General features: G+C 35.5%; 1 protein-coding gene across 1 annotated transcript; it reads left to right on the forward strand.

Annotated features, from left to right (window-relative positions):
- Positions 1 to 3,186: 3,186 nt before the first annotated feature.
- LOC139976795 (uncharacterized) lies at positions 3,187 to 14,320 on the forward strand. Its single transcript, XM_071985582.1, has 6 exons — positions 3,187 to 3,513; positions 8,352 to 8,411; positions 9,100 to 9,432; positions 12,028 to 12,258; positions 12,797 to 13,042; positions 13,312 to 14,320. The coding sequence occupies exons 2-6, from the start codon at positions 8,363 to 8,365 to the stop codon at positions 13,560 to 13,562; spliced, it is 1,110 nt and encodes a 369-aa protein (XP_071841683.1). The 5' UTR covers positions 3,187 to 3,513; positions 8,352 to 8,362; the 3' UTR covers positions 13,563 to 14,320.
- Positions 14,321 to 15,640: the final 1,320 nt, after the last annotated feature.

A 15,640-nucleotide genomic window follows, 5' to 3' on the forward strand; every position in this document is an offset into this window, starting at 1 on the left:
ATTCATTGTACTGCTCATGTCAACTCTGAACTATAATCTGTATCTTACAGGATTAAAGCAAAAAAGTTGTCTTGAAATGTCAACAAAACAAACCTACAAGACCTTGTGCTTGCTGCTGTTCCACCTGTAACTTCTTACCCCACACCCATTTAGCATGGTACTTTCAAATGTGATCGTAATTCGAGATTCATCATCTGCAGCCACCACATTGATGAATCCAATTCCCTTTCCTGCCACAGCATGCAACTCACACACTAGACAAAGGGTCTGGTGTGTGAGTTGCCACACAACCACTAATGTCATATATATGCTCTCTTGTAGAGTTTGCGGCATCCAGTTTGTTGGCGAAACCAAAACCACCCCCAAGAAGCGATTCGATGGTCACAGATTCACAATCAACACCATGAAGACTGAGACCATAGTTGGAGAACACTTTAACCTTCCCAACCATACCATTAACGATATGTCCCTACAAGGGATTGAATCCTTAGGTAGCCGTCCCGACCTAGTACGAATCAGCAGAGAGAGGCTGTGGATGCAACGCCTTCGCACCATTCATGGGCTCAACATTCAGGACGGACATGACTAACTTTTCTTCTGCCCCCCCCCTTCTCCCCTTGTCCCCCTCCATTCACTCTTCTTCTTCTCATAGATCTCTTCCACCCTTTTTTCTTCACACTTTTCTGTCTTTGTCCTTCTCCAGTTTATTCCCTACATCCTCCCCTTTATCCCCTCTTGGCCCCTCTTCCCCTGTGGTTTCTTTCTTTCTTCTCTTCATCCCTTGTCTACTTATCCCCTTACATCTATCTCATTGTGTTCACCTTGTTCATTAACCTGTCTGTATTCTGTGTGTGTTTTTGTCCCATAAAGTTACTGTGACTTGTCATTTTGCCTTTTGAAGAAGATCCTGCTAGGATCGAAACGTCAGGCCAACTTACTTTTACACAAAACAGATGTTATTATATTTCGTCGTGGTTCAGCGAAAGGTTGATACAGTTAACAATTTTATTGATAATAGTGATATTACTCTTGTTGAAAAAGTTAAATTTTTAGGTATTCATCTTTGACTCAAATCTAACCTTGAAGTATCATATTAACAGTCTATGCTCCCATACCTCAAAGATTATTGGAATACTTCATAAAATTTGTTATTTTGTACCATTGCATACACTTTAAACACTGTACGATTCCCTCATTATTTCAAAGCTGTTTTACTGCATCAAAACTTGGGGAAACACCTATCCATCTTACCGCAATCGCCTGTTTACTCTCCAGAAAAAAAAAAACATTAGACCGATTACAAATTGAAAAATATCGTGATCAGAGTAAAATCATATTTTCTAATTTAAAAATCTTAAATATCTTCGACTCTTACAAACTCCAAGTCGCTCTTTTTATATATAAATATGTTAATGGACTTTTGCCATCTTCTTAAGTGTGACGTTCATAACTACAATACACGCTTTTGTCAAAACTTCCGTATAAATGTGATCATTTCCGAGAGGACTCATCGACTTTTTATCAATTCTGGAGTTACAACCTGGAATAGTTTGAACATTAAAATAAAACAAACACAAGTATGCATTGCTTCAAACTAAAAAATGAAATCCATTTCACATTATCATTAAGAAGTGTTTTTTTTTCTTTTCTTTATTGGTTCTTTTCTTCTTCTTCTTACTTAACCATTGTACTCTTGCGTTTATTGCTTTGTACAGGGGGACTGCTCGCAAAAGCTCTGCTTCTTCAGTCCTCCACCTCCTTGTACATTAACTATTCACCATTGTATTTGTATTAAGTGGAAATAAATCAAACTCAAACCCAAAGTTAGGTGTAAAGGTTTGGAGTAAAATTTCATATTACAGTTCATCTCTTTATATTTTACCATTCATGCAAAATGAAATATTGTTTTCAAAGTCTTTGAAATGTATGAATATTAATATTAATTAAAATTAGTTACAGTAGTGCTGATATTTGACTGTTTCTTTTTAACTCGATCAATCGCATAGTTCTTCTCGGGATTACTCGGTTACAGTTATAACGTCATCACTGTCATTTTCCAATTGCAGAAATACAGTCAAAACAAATCTCTCTCCATGATGTCTTTATTTTTTCTTTCGTGTCTTAACGTGTGGTGTTTACATTATGTTAAAACATCTACCAAACGAAAACTGTGAACAACTTTCAATCTACAATGTTTCTGAAAATCCTTCATAGTAAATCAAAACTATCAAATGAACCTACGAGGCCACTACAACTAGTATCCCGAATGAAAGTATATGTAAATGTAAGTGGGCCTGAGTTTTGATCCTATCCTAGCGGTTTCTTCTTTGATACGACAAGGTTGAACGACAAGTAACATATAAACTGCATGGGACAAATACAAACACAAAATACAAACAGGTTTATGAGCAGGGTGAACACAAAAGAGATTGATATTAGAGGATTAGTAGTCAAAAGATGGAGAGAGGAGAGAAACCAACACGGGGTGAGGAGAGGTAAGATATAAACTGTCAAGGGACAAAGAGAAGATTTAGGGAAGAGGGTAAACAATAAACTACAGAAGGACAAAGACAGGGAGGTGTATAGAGAAAACAAAGTTGGAAGAGAGCTACGAGAAGAGAGATGACAGAGGGGAAACAAGGGGAGATAGAGGGAGGGGAAATTGAGACAGACGGTTCAGAATCGTGTAATATTCCACAGTCTGAAGAGGAAAGGGATGAGGATTTCGAATTTCTATCTCAGGAGACACACAACCCTATATGTTTGAGCCAGAAACAGATGAATCTGACTACGATGACAACAATACAGGTCGAAGCAGCATTCAATGACGCAATGCCAGCCAATCACTTGGAGAATCTAGACTGTTTTGAAACAAACATAGTGTTCATGTATGTGAACAAAAGGTAATTTCCACCCAAGAAATTTTCATTTGATCGCCACGCAACTACAATGTTATTTGTAGGCTACTGTTAGAAGAATGCCACTCTTTAGGCCTAGTTACTGCTACTTCCTTCCTTCATACCATGTGATTTGCACGTAGGCTTTTATTCTTTATATGTCTTATACAGTGTAGAATACTCGTTGAAATGAAGAAATTTGCATGGCATGGTCCGTTGATCACGTGTAAAACAAACATTTTCAGGTCGAATGATTCACAATGGATATATACGGCAATAACGCTCACTCATTCAAAATGCTCTACGAACTGTACAGTAGCTTTAGTTTGGGTGTATTCGACTACACTAGTTTGTTCCTTTTTTCGTATACCGTGCTGGAAATACCTGATTAAAAATAGCCTACATAATTCAACCGTTTTCTGTTGCATTTTGTCAAGTTTCAAGCTGCCTCTTGGTTCCCCTTTGTTCCTCCTACCAACAGGCGTAAGTGCGTTCTCTCCTTTTTTATGGATCCCTACATTTGTCACCAGTCACCGGCTTAGTGCACCATCTAAACCAATACATCCAAACGATGCCAGGCAGACAGATAAGTCACGCCATCAAACTGTAACTGTTGGTGAGTATCCACCAAACTAAAATAGAAGCCTGCATCTTTTTATATCTTGGAGTTGGTTAACAATAGTGTGCCGTGGACAAGTTAGATATCTTGATGATTTCCCGTCGACAATAAACATAAAACAGCAGTGAATACAAACAAAACCATACATTAAACAAGCTTTTGTGTAAACAACTACGATTAAAACTGAATAAGCAGAACCAGAATAGTAACAGAAGCAGCACAGGAAGCTTCAAGTGACAGATCACACTCTGTAGCCAGATCGTTTTGCACGCGATTTAAACAAGAGTATTTCCACAGGTAAGAAATAATTACGGAACCTGGACGTTTTAGTATGGCGCAATTGTAATGGTATCCCGGATCTGTTCAACATCATAGACTATAAAAAAGGTGTGTATGATCTTCTTCTATTTTATTTAGTTTCTTCATCAGACTCTCTTCATATATGGATGAGAGTGACCGGAGGCTTGAACCAATGCAGCGTTTAGCTAACTTTCGAACTTCCAGCTCTGCCCTGTACTTCTTCGGCATACTGCCAGAGAAACATATAATAATAGACGTTAGAACATTTAGGATGATTGACTGGTAGAATAATTTCATGATCGTTTGTGTGTGAACATTCCAATTAAGTTTATTATTAATAAACGGTCCAATATACTTATAGCTTTCTACCCTCTCAACTACTTTACCATCGATTATGACATAATAATGACATTATTGCCTTTCCTGAGAGCAAACAGTAGTTCCTTAGTTTTATTTATATTTAACTTTTACACCAACCAACAAACTTCTGTAACAAAGGCAGAGCTGTCATTATTTGACAAGCTAGCACGGTATCATCAGCATATTTGATATATTGCATTGTTAAATGTACCCTAGTCTTACAGCGGTAAACTATGGTAAAATTGAGTAAAACATGGTGAATTTGCTACAGTAGCCCTATAGAATAAAGTATGGTACATACTTATTTTATTTAAAAAAAAAACTGTACAAACCATGTTCTGTAAAATAGTTCAACCTTTTTATTGTTTTCATGCTTGTTTTGACTGCAGCATTTGCACCAAATCGATTGCATATAAAATAGTATGCTATAATAAACATATGCGACATCATGACAAATGAGTTGCTTTGTTGTATGTTTCAACTAGGCCAATTATGATACAATCAACACCTTGGTGAAATTTAAGGTAATTGTGGTGCACTGATTATAATTAAGACAAGTAGGGAAAACTGTTGTGCAGTTGACATACAAATCTGGTAAATTTAGGGTAAAACTATGGTACAATTAGGGTAAAACTAGTTGGTAAAGCTTTAGGGTAAAATTGGGGTTAATTATGGTAAACTACGGTAATGCCATAGTCCACAAAAGGGTAAATTCAAGCCCATCGTTGAGAGAATCCAAATTTTCGCTCGGAGTCCTGTATGTCACACTGTAATAAAACCACCACCTCCCCTACACGTACATTGCCAGCTGTGCTGATATCCTACATTAATAATCCTCCTATCTTAAGTCAGCTTTTGTCGTTTAGTAGCCAACTTCCTGTAATTTCACACAGAGTAACGAGAGGCACTAGCAATAGAATGACGATCAGGAATCAATCAAATTGCGTTTTTCTTTCATAGGTATGAGATTTATCCTATGAAATTAACGTGCAGTATCAAGAAAAAAATTAAATCCGAGCAAGATGCTGAATGGTACAACGCAGCGTGTAACGTTGTTTATACTTTATACAAGATATACAATCAGAGCCTTACATATCAGGTCCTGTTTATCATATCAGATTAAATATCATGCCAAATATAACATGTGATATCATACTCAAGGACGTAGGTAAGGCCTGATGATTAGGGGGGGGGGTGTATTGGCTGAAATTCCAACTGGATGGGTTTTGAAGCCAGAAAATTTCGACTGCTGCCGACGACATAGTGAATAACCCAAAAATACTGTGCTTTTCCGTAGCGTGCAAAATATTATTTTCTTCTTTGTGGAGGGGGGGGGGGGGTTATTGATCACTCATATGAAAAATGTTCAATTGTTCAATTCATTCCATCTGAGCCATTGACAAATTTTCTGGAAAAAAAAATAATAATGACAACTTATCGTATCTCGTCAATTCAATATTTTTCTGCAAAATTTGAAATTGTTCATTTCATTCCAGGTGAGCATTTGGAATGAAATGAACAATTAAACATTTTGCAGAAAAATGTTAAGTTGACGAGATACGATATGTTATCAATTGCAAAAAATTATTCAATTGCTCAGTTGGAATGAAGTGAACAATTGAACATTGTGCAGAAATATGACCAATTGACGAGATATGGTAAGTTGTCAATTAAAAATGTTGCAGAAAATTGTTCAATTGCTCAGTTAAAGCAATTGAGCAACCCAACAGTTTTCTGATTTTAGATAAGATATTATCTTGTTATCTAAACAATTTACTGAAAAATGTTAACTTATGTGGCAAAGTTTTTCTTATGTTGATGGCATTTTTAAGCTTCCGTAGATTAGCAATGATTGTTTTATGCATAGACACAATATATATCCTGAACTTACCTGAGGAGACTAATATATATTTCCTGAACTTACTTGAAGCAAGTGAACAGGGTCAACCCACCAATAGCAAAAAAAGTAAATAGATAAACCTAATTGAAAGCTGGATTAAAGGCATTGAAGACTCGCCCCAAACCGCGTGCGGCCCAGTTAACTTTCCGTTGCTTGCAAGTAACGTTTTGTTCGTGTCGCTACAAAATGCAGACAAAACAGTGATGAAACGTGACACCTTGTTATTTTTAGCTGGACCTGAGATGTCCATCGCTGTATTGTTTGTACACTGTGCTGTGGGTATTGACCGCAGCTGTATGTATTGACTGTACACTAGTGTCTAATTACCGATGGTAGCAAGATGTGTGTGAGTGTAATTTCTGGGATCGATGGTGGTATCTAACACTCCTGTTACACCTCATTCGAAACTAGGTCAGATCACCGGCATTAGAAGTTTCTTTTTGCGCAGTCTTCACACCCTTAAATCATAAACTTAAGTTTTTGCCAAACTGTTGTAGTTGGTAAAATGCAGTAGTCTGCAGATCAAATCAAACTCCCCAGCATTATGAAAGTTCTAATTTTACAGTCAAAGGCCATTAAACACTACCATCTGGCCAAGATTCTTAAAGATAATTAACATTCTTGTAAACTCCACCAGTCCTGAACAGACTCCATATCACGCTCAATGTATGCAATAGTGTATTTGCAATTTCGGCCCTCCAAACTAGTAAAGGGATATGCACTGGTGTATTTGCAATTTTGGACTTCCAAACTCCATGAAGGTGAGGGTTTCTGGGGTCAGAACCATCACAAAGTGGTTTGCACAAGAAATATAATATTTTCCAAAAATATCTGTTTATTTTCGATTAACTTTCCTAACCGAAATTTATCATCGAAACCTCTTTGAGAGCTCTCTAGGGGGTAACACAATACAAGCATTTAAAGTCTTCTCTTGCCATACATACTATATTACCCCCCCCCCCCCCCTCCCATGGATGTCACCACAAGATTTCCCTAACCAAGCTTTTCCATTACATAAATTGTCTCCAAAGAAAGGTAAAACGAAACGCTTTCAGATAGCATTGAAACTATAATATTGTAACGAAAAATTCACTCTGTACAGGCTTCTTTGTTTGTTTAAACCGCTGGTGGCTTTTTTGCAATCAATTCCATGCATGTATAAATGTTTTATATCTTCTCTAAGACACAGCGGAGGTCCAACAAAGATTCTGTGATAGTAGTGCAGCTGTCTCAGTTAAATAGCCAATCACAGAGGCGTTTGTTTTCTATCAGTAAAGGCTCGCGTGATGCGCGAGGCAAAACCAATCAAGTTATTTGTCTCATAAGAGAACCATTTCCGTTACTTTGACGCAACACGTAAAGAGGTAGTACTTATTAAGAAAGCACCAGAGACACAATTCAGACGAAAGTCTCTAAATAGTGTCTGACACTCAAGCCAACATTAACCTATTTTCTGTAGGTCATTTGAAATGTTATTGCACGTAAATCATTGATAAATGTATTTGACGAAACGATCATAATAAATCTAACTTTATGAGTGGGTCATTCCATATCAAATCACCAAATTTTTGAGCATGTTGTAATTCGACATCTTTCAATATTCCTAATTGTATTGTTTGCTTAGAAGACCATGAAGTCAGCATACTCTAAAAATTTCAGTAGCATTGTTGCAAAATTGGCCAATTTATCACACTTTGAAATTATGCAATTTGTCAACGTGGCAGTTTCTTAACTGTTGAGGTCTCATTTCTTAGCAATTAAACATCCTACTACCTTCTATTATAGAATCTTCAGGTCTGTCGCAAAAAAATGGAAAACACAACATTAGTCTATTAAAACATTGTCTTGTGGAATAAGGCCAACTTAAAAATCTCAAAATATATGATTTTGGCATTTATTGCTACAAAATGTGCTATTTAGAGTGATAAATTGCTGCTTAACCATTGCTTCAGGGTACTTGATTCATTTATCGGTTATGATGTCTGGTACAAACAATACAAAATAATGAAAACAACGCTCACATGTCATATTTTGCAAGTTGTGCAGAGCTGTGAGGGTTTTATACTTTCTTATAAAGTTCTTACACCTTACATAATTCTAATATATAGACCAGATAAAATGTTTATGGTCAGAATAAATATATCATGACATGTTTGCTTTGTGTATGTTATTTGGTACTCCCAAGTGCCTGTCCTGCAGCCAAGGTTGTGTAGCCAGGTTGAACATGATAATCTTGTAAATAGGTATACTGTATGGTATTTACGTTACATTTCAGATTAACACAAAATGTGGGATCATCTCAGAATGGCATGGGTAATATACTTGATTATTATAGGTGAGTGAAGTACTCTTTAATGTATTGTGAACAATATAGTTTACTCATAACTGCTAGACATTCAGTATTATTGTCTTTAGTTCCATGAGGTAGCGATAGTAGCCATAAATTTTTATTTTACTTGAAAAATAGGACGGTTTCAGTTTTGACAGCAGTGTTGATTTTGTGTGACTGTTGGATTATTCTTAAACACTGTGGCAGTCATATTTTATTAGGTTTTGATGGTTATGTAGCTTTCGTTATTGCCTTGTTAGTGAACAACATTGTTGTGCAATATCTGTGTGTGTGATCAATATAATCAGATATTTGCTGGTAACAGTAGTTCACTTTGTAACTACATCTGTTCATGGACTCAAGATGTTTGATGTTGACCTGTTGCTGCGCTGAAGTGTTACAAAGAGAGAAATGGTCAAACTGTGGTGATCTAAGATTTGTATGTGAACAATTTACCAAACTATGTACTTTTTGTGTAATGTGCAAAAATTATTATTACACTCTGCTCAGTCGTACAAAACAAGCTGTATGTGGTTTTTGACTGTAGGCGTAAAAAGACAAAGCCATTGTAGATGTTCTTAAAAACAAGTATTTAAATTGAGATACAAACTATGTTGCATGTTAAAGTACATCTTATCAACATGCTAATAAAGCAATTAGTGCTGTTTGATGTTGTTTTTTCTCCATCATACAGGGTCATTTGTGCAGGCACAGGAGTTCAGTACTACAGTTGTTAAGGAAGGGGAAGATGCAACAATAGAATGTGGGTTACAGACTAAAGTGGCAGAAGGTTACCTGAAATGGGAAACCATGACTAATGGTAGCCCTGTAGACTTAGCATATGATCTCAGAGGCGGACATACTGACTGCGATGACAGAATCATCAATTGTACTCTAAATGCCAATGGCAGTATCCAACTGGAGTCTGTTAGCAAAGAAGATGGTGCCAGATATTACCGTTGCCTTAGAGGAGATGAAGATGGGTACAGCTATTATTCTGATCACAGGCTCTTAGTTTTGTCAAAAGGTTTGTAGCCACTGGTTGTTAACAATGTATGCATTCCTCGATATATACAAACAAACAGATGCCTAAATCTAGGATAGTTTAAGGCTTGACAGCAGTGTTTGATTTCGAGTGACTGAATTATTCATGCACACTGTGGCAGTCGAATTTGACAAGGTTGTTATAGTTATTATGTAGCTCTCATTATTCCCTTGTTATTGAACAACATTGTTGTGCAATATCTGTGTGTGTGATCAATATAATCAGATATTTGCTGAGTAGTTCACTTTTAACTATAGATTTGTGTATATGCATTTTATGATAAATACACAAAACAGATGCCTAATATCTGGATAGCTCAAATCTTGTTTTATAGTTTTGATAGGTTCTTGTAAATCTTATGATGGGGTATTTTCCTTCGTTTGTAAAGAATTTGGGATAAATCTCATTTTCCATAAAAGGATTTTGTAATGAGCAACAAAGCTGTGTTTTGGTTATCTGCCTGATGGAGGCAAGTTACCTATGCAGTTAAGTTTGCGTTTGTGTGTGCGGGTGTGGGTGCGTGTGCATGTGATGCCATAGCTTTTAAACTTAATATCTCAAGATATCCTCTGCAGTTCTCATATGTAGCATGTAGCTTTCCCGTAATTAGTAAAGGAACCCTATTGTTTTGGATGGAGGTCAAAGCTCATTTGGGGTCAGCAGAAGGCAAATGGAAAAATTAAAAAAATGCTGTATCTATAGAGCCTGAACATCTAAGGAGCTCATATCAATGCACATGTGGTAGCATAGCCTTCTCTATTGTGAACTTTAGCACAATTTTGTGTATTTCAGAGTTCATTTAAGGTTACCATGGGTCAAAACTTCAAATCCTTGTAAACACAAATACACAATATCTCCAGATAGGAAAGATTACTGGCTCTCATATTTTTCTCTCTGTAAATGTTAATAAACGCAAACCTTGTAAACATGATATACCAAGATAGTTTACATCATACAGCTCATATTTAGCACGTGTCTTTCTTATAGTGAGTACAAAAACCGTGTTTGGGGGTGGAGGTCAAAAGTCATTTGGGGTCAGCAGAGGTCCAAATGGTCAACATATATTTATCTTGAGAACTATACATATAAAGGAGATCTTAAACCCATGGTAGATGACCCAAATGATAAGTGAAATTGTTGGAACAATACGGTATAGGTGAAAGCTCATGTAGCGTTTGCAGTTCTAAGTCAAACCCTACCAAATTTGTAATGGTCAGGTCTCAATGGAGATGTGAAACTTATGCTGATTTGACTTTCCCATATGTAGCAGAACCTCCTTGCTGTTTAGGCGGAGTTCAAAAGTTCAGCTTAGGTACATGCAGTATACACTTCAGCCAGGGTAAGTGTGCAATATAATCTTGTGCTGTATGGGTGTGTTTTTAAAGGCAAGTAACTGTTTGGAGGAGTTTCCTCCTGGTGCTGTTATGGAGTTCCTTCCATTTTAGTGAAACAGAGAACAATGTGTGGAAACACAAGAGGAACTATTTCTCAAGAGAGAAACCTTCAGATATTCTTCTAAAACATGAGCAACAGTACTATAACTGCATCATAGAAACTGCAATTTGCACTTTTGTGGCCAATAGTGTGCATGTGTATTTGTGGGTGACCGCAGTTTGCAATAATACTGCTCAGTCAGTGGATGTGATACTGGAGTGATATGTACAATACTTTCAAGTTAATTGCAATGCAATTTTTACATTCTGTCTGGAAATGCTGGATTGACAAATTTGATCTTGTTGGAGAATTGTTCAAGTGAGTAAATGAGGCCAAGGTCATTTCAGTTGCAAACAGAAGTAAGACAAAACCTTGAAATGTACTTTTTTAAAGGAATAGGGTGAAAGTTTCTGGCAAGCATCCCTATAGTTATCAAGATGGTAAGTTAAGACCATCAATATTTAATATTGAGTTGGTTATTATCTGGCTCACACACATACTATATAGATCTATAGTGTAAAGTCACTGTGCAGAAGTCAGTGTAGTTACAACTTTGGTAATGTTCTAGTTAGTACAGTGGAATCCAATTGTCCTTTCATGTCGGAGAAACAGAGAATAATCTGTGGAAACATTTTAATCTCTTTATATCTTAAAACGGGATCACAATTTTAAGATATTAGATGCCTAAAAATGCACCTAGTGACACATTAAACCCTCAATTAATTGTTGCATTGCTGGCTTTCTCTTATTATTTATGGAAGTGAACTGTATGTATATGATTTAGCTGAGCGTCATGTTAAAAGTAGAGTCTCAGAGAAAGCTTTCCTCACTTGCCTCTCTACACCCAGGGGTTAAATGGGTACCAGTGCGGTAACTTGTCATTGGGCGCAGTATCTCACTGCAGCCCACTGTAGGGATTGTCTCTGGAACAGGTTATCATTGACCAGGGGTAATATAACGTCTGGAAAGCGCTCTGAGACCTACGCTATCAAGTGCTATGAAAAATCAAATATTATGATTATTAAAGATTTGTGCCTTTAATGTGCCACATGTAGGTGTGACTTATAGTTAGAAGCATATCTGTGCAGATGCACAAGGTGAACACATCATGATATACTTTGGTTTGCTTTCCTTGCTCTTTAGAATCTCCAACAATTTCACAATCACTTACCCCAGCGATAGCTTTTAATCTAGGTAGGCATGGCAGAGTTTATAGCTTTGTAGAACCTGCCTGTGAAGATGGAGTGGATGGGAACCTCCCAGTAGTCTGCTATCCACCATCTGCTGTGATTGTAAACAGAGAATATGAGACTATTCACTGTAATTGCACCAACTCAGATGGGCTGATGGACAGCGTGACATTTCCTGTAACAAGTTAGTACTTTTTTGGTAGTGTTTTCAATGTAGAAACTGATATGCTAAATCCGATTTAAAGATGTAATATTTGTAGACTTGTAGTACAATAGCTTGAGCATGAGTACAAGTAGAACATCCCTTGAAGTACAACAATAGTGATGTTTGTCTTACTGAACATCATACTTTTTTGATCTTGTTGGAATATTGTCAAAGTGAGCACATGAGGCCAAGGTCATTTCAGTCCCTCCATACAGAAGTAATCGAAATCTTTGAGAAGTTAATTTTCCAAGGGAACAGTGTGAAAGTTTCTGACGAACTTTCCTAGTTAGTAAGATGGCAAGTTACGACAAACAGCAGTATCTGACACTGCGTTTCAATAACATGAGTATGAGTGCAAGGCTTAAAGTCTAATTAGGAGTTTGGAGTTAATCTTTGATTTGTATTTATACTTAATATCCAAAGATGGCAAATATGAGTACATCAGGTGACTATCTATATGTAAACATATATTTATAGTGAAGAATAACAATACTTCCTTTTTTTCTTTTTGCTTTAGAGACAACGTCTTTTCCCCCAATATTTGAAACACCTCAAAGTGAGTCAGTAAGTTCCTATAACATGGGCCAGAAGGGTGTGCTACATGGATACAGTGCACCGGTCTGTGAAGATGATGTGGATGGGAACCTCCCAGTTGTCTGCTATCCATCGTCTGGTATAATTGTAGACAGAGAATATGAGACTATTCAGTGTAATTGCACTGACTCAGATGGGCTTATGGACAGCGTGACATTTCCTGTAACAAGTTAGTAATTTATAAACGAACTAGTTAGCAAGATGGCAAGTTATGACACACAACAGTATCTAACATTGTATTTTAATAGCATGGTTATGAGTGCAAGGCTCAAAGTCTAATTAGGAGTTTCGAGGTAATATTTGATTTGTATTTATACTTAATTTCGAAAAATGGCAAGTATGCGTATATCAGGTAACTATGCAATATATAGATATATATATTTAAACATATATTTATAGTATAACAATACTTTCAGTTTTGCTTTGTTGTTGCTTTAGGGCAAATGTCTTCTCCCCCGTCAGTTGAAACACCTCACATAGAGTCAGTAAGTTCCTATAACATGGGTAAGAAGGGTGTGCTACATGGCTACAATGCTCCAGTGTGTGAAGATGATGTGGATGGGAACCTCCCAGTAGTCTGCTATCCACCGTCTGGTATAATTGTAGACAGAGAATATGAGACTATTCAGTGTAATTGTACAGACTCAGATGGACTTATGGACAGCTTGACATTTCCTGTAACAAGTTAGTAATTTATAAACAGTGAATTTTTTTTTAAAGAACCTGGTATGTTGAATAGTCTGGACTATTTGATCAGAAGTCATCTTTGCTTTCAATTCCCCCTCTTACTTTCTCCCAAGGTGTTCCCTTTCAAATACCATGCATTTTCCACCTCTGAATATTATGGTTAAGTTTGTTAAACTTGCAGATAATGGTATCTAATAACATTATCTGCTACAAAATGTTTATTTTAAGCCTGTCTGTGTGAGTGATCTTTATATCTAAACTTTACTACTTTCACCGTAGACCTGACTGAATCATGACATGAGTGCACCATTCCATTAATGTATCTAGTAGACCATACTGTACATACCTACTATGAGAGGTAACCTGCTATAGTAGTAATAACTGTGGAATAGGTTTCTTAACTAATGAAGTACTACAGTACATGTTGTTGCTCACTCATAGTGTGCACAGTTTGTGTGGGAGAAACCAGCCACATTGAAAGAGTAACCAGCTTTTTATTACCTAAATGTGTTATTTATCAAAATATTAAGAAGTAAGCTTATCTCCCTTCTTACTGTGTTGGTGTTTGAAAACGACAGCTACACTATTTATCATATTTTTCATATTCAAAGGCATTACTCATGGGTTGCATCCTGGTTGGAGGAAGGCTTTCATTAGTCTTTTGGTTATTTCAATATCAATAATGTTGGTATTATTATTATTGATTTGCCGTAATCTGTACAAGAATCGCAAAAATTTGAAAGCATACCTTGCAGGTAAGTGATCAATTGTTGACACTATTTTATCATAGTTTGAGTGGGTTTGAACGTTTTTAATTTATGTTACGGCATGCTTGCACCAGATATCTCAAGAACTGAATGTTAGATGTATCTCATTTTTAATGTTTGGATGCTCTGTGTCACGTAGAAGAACTCTAATGATTTTGTAAGAGGTCAAAGGTCATTCCAGGTCTGTAGAGGTCAGTCTGCAAACCTTGTTCATAATTTATCTGAAGATGTCATATCTCATTTATTTACGTGGATTCCCCATGTCATGTACATGGAGGAAAGAAGAACTAATGTAAACAAGGGATACTTGATGGAAAATTATGTTGTTAATATGCTCCCCCTCTTGGAGCAATTGGTTGGGTGGGGGCAAAAAGAACTAATGTTAACAAGGGATACTTGATGGAGAATTAGGTTGTAAATATGCTCCCCCTCTGGGAGCAATTGGTTAGGTGGGGGCAAGAAGAACTAATGTTCTTGCTTGATGGCGAATAATGTTGTTAATATGTTCACCCTCTGGAAGGAATTGGTTTGATTGTTGCAAGAAGAACTCGACACTGTTGCAACTACAAAAATTGTGTGTCAATATTGTGACACTATGGTATCTACACTGATATCACACTCAACCATATTCCTTCTCATTCCACTGCTTATTCTAATGAGGCATACTACTAATTCTAATATCAATTATTAAGCTAGTGACCTAATTTGACCAACAAGGTATTGCATCTTTCATATATATATATATATATATATATATATATATATATATATATATATATATATATATATATATATATATATATATATATATATATATATATATATATATATATATATATATATATATATATATATATATATATATATATATATATATATATATATATATATATATATATATATATATATATATATATATATATATATATATATATATATATATATATATATATATATATATATATATATATATATATATATATATATATATATATTTTAGATCTAAAGTGTAAAACTGTATATAATATACAAACATATATATATATATATAAATATATATATATATATATGTATATATATATATATATATATATATATATATATATATGTATATATATATATATATATATATATATATATATATATATATATATATATATATATATATATATGTTTGTATATTATATACAGTTTTACACTTTAGATCTAAAATGTATATATATATATATATATATATATATATATATATATATATATATATATATATATGTAACTATTGTGAATATAGGGTTTGCCATGTCTCATATAGATTC

The sequence above is a fragment of the Apostichopus japonicus genome, chromosome 12, assembly GCF_037975245.1.
Source record: "Apostichopus japonicus isolate 1M-3 chromosome 12, ASM3797524v1, whole genome shotgun sequence".
NCBI lineage: Eukaryota > Metazoa > Echinodermata > Holothuroidea > Aspidochirotida > Stichopodidae > Apostichopus > Apostichopus japonicus.

Bases quoted from the DNA above. Each gene is read 5' to 3' on its own strand.
- LOC139976795 (XM_071985582.1), top strand. From the start codon at position 8,363: ATGTGGGATCATCTCAGAATGGCATGGGTAATATACTTGATTATTATA. The intron at 9,433-12,027 runs GTTTGTAGCCAC...CTTGCTCTTTAG, and splicing joins GCTCTTAGTTTTGTCAAAAG to AATCTCCAACAATTTCACAA. The intron at 12,259-12,796 runs GTTAGTACTTTT...TTTTTGCTTTAG, and splicing joins CGTGACATTTCCTGTAACAA to AGACAACGTCTTTTCCCCCA.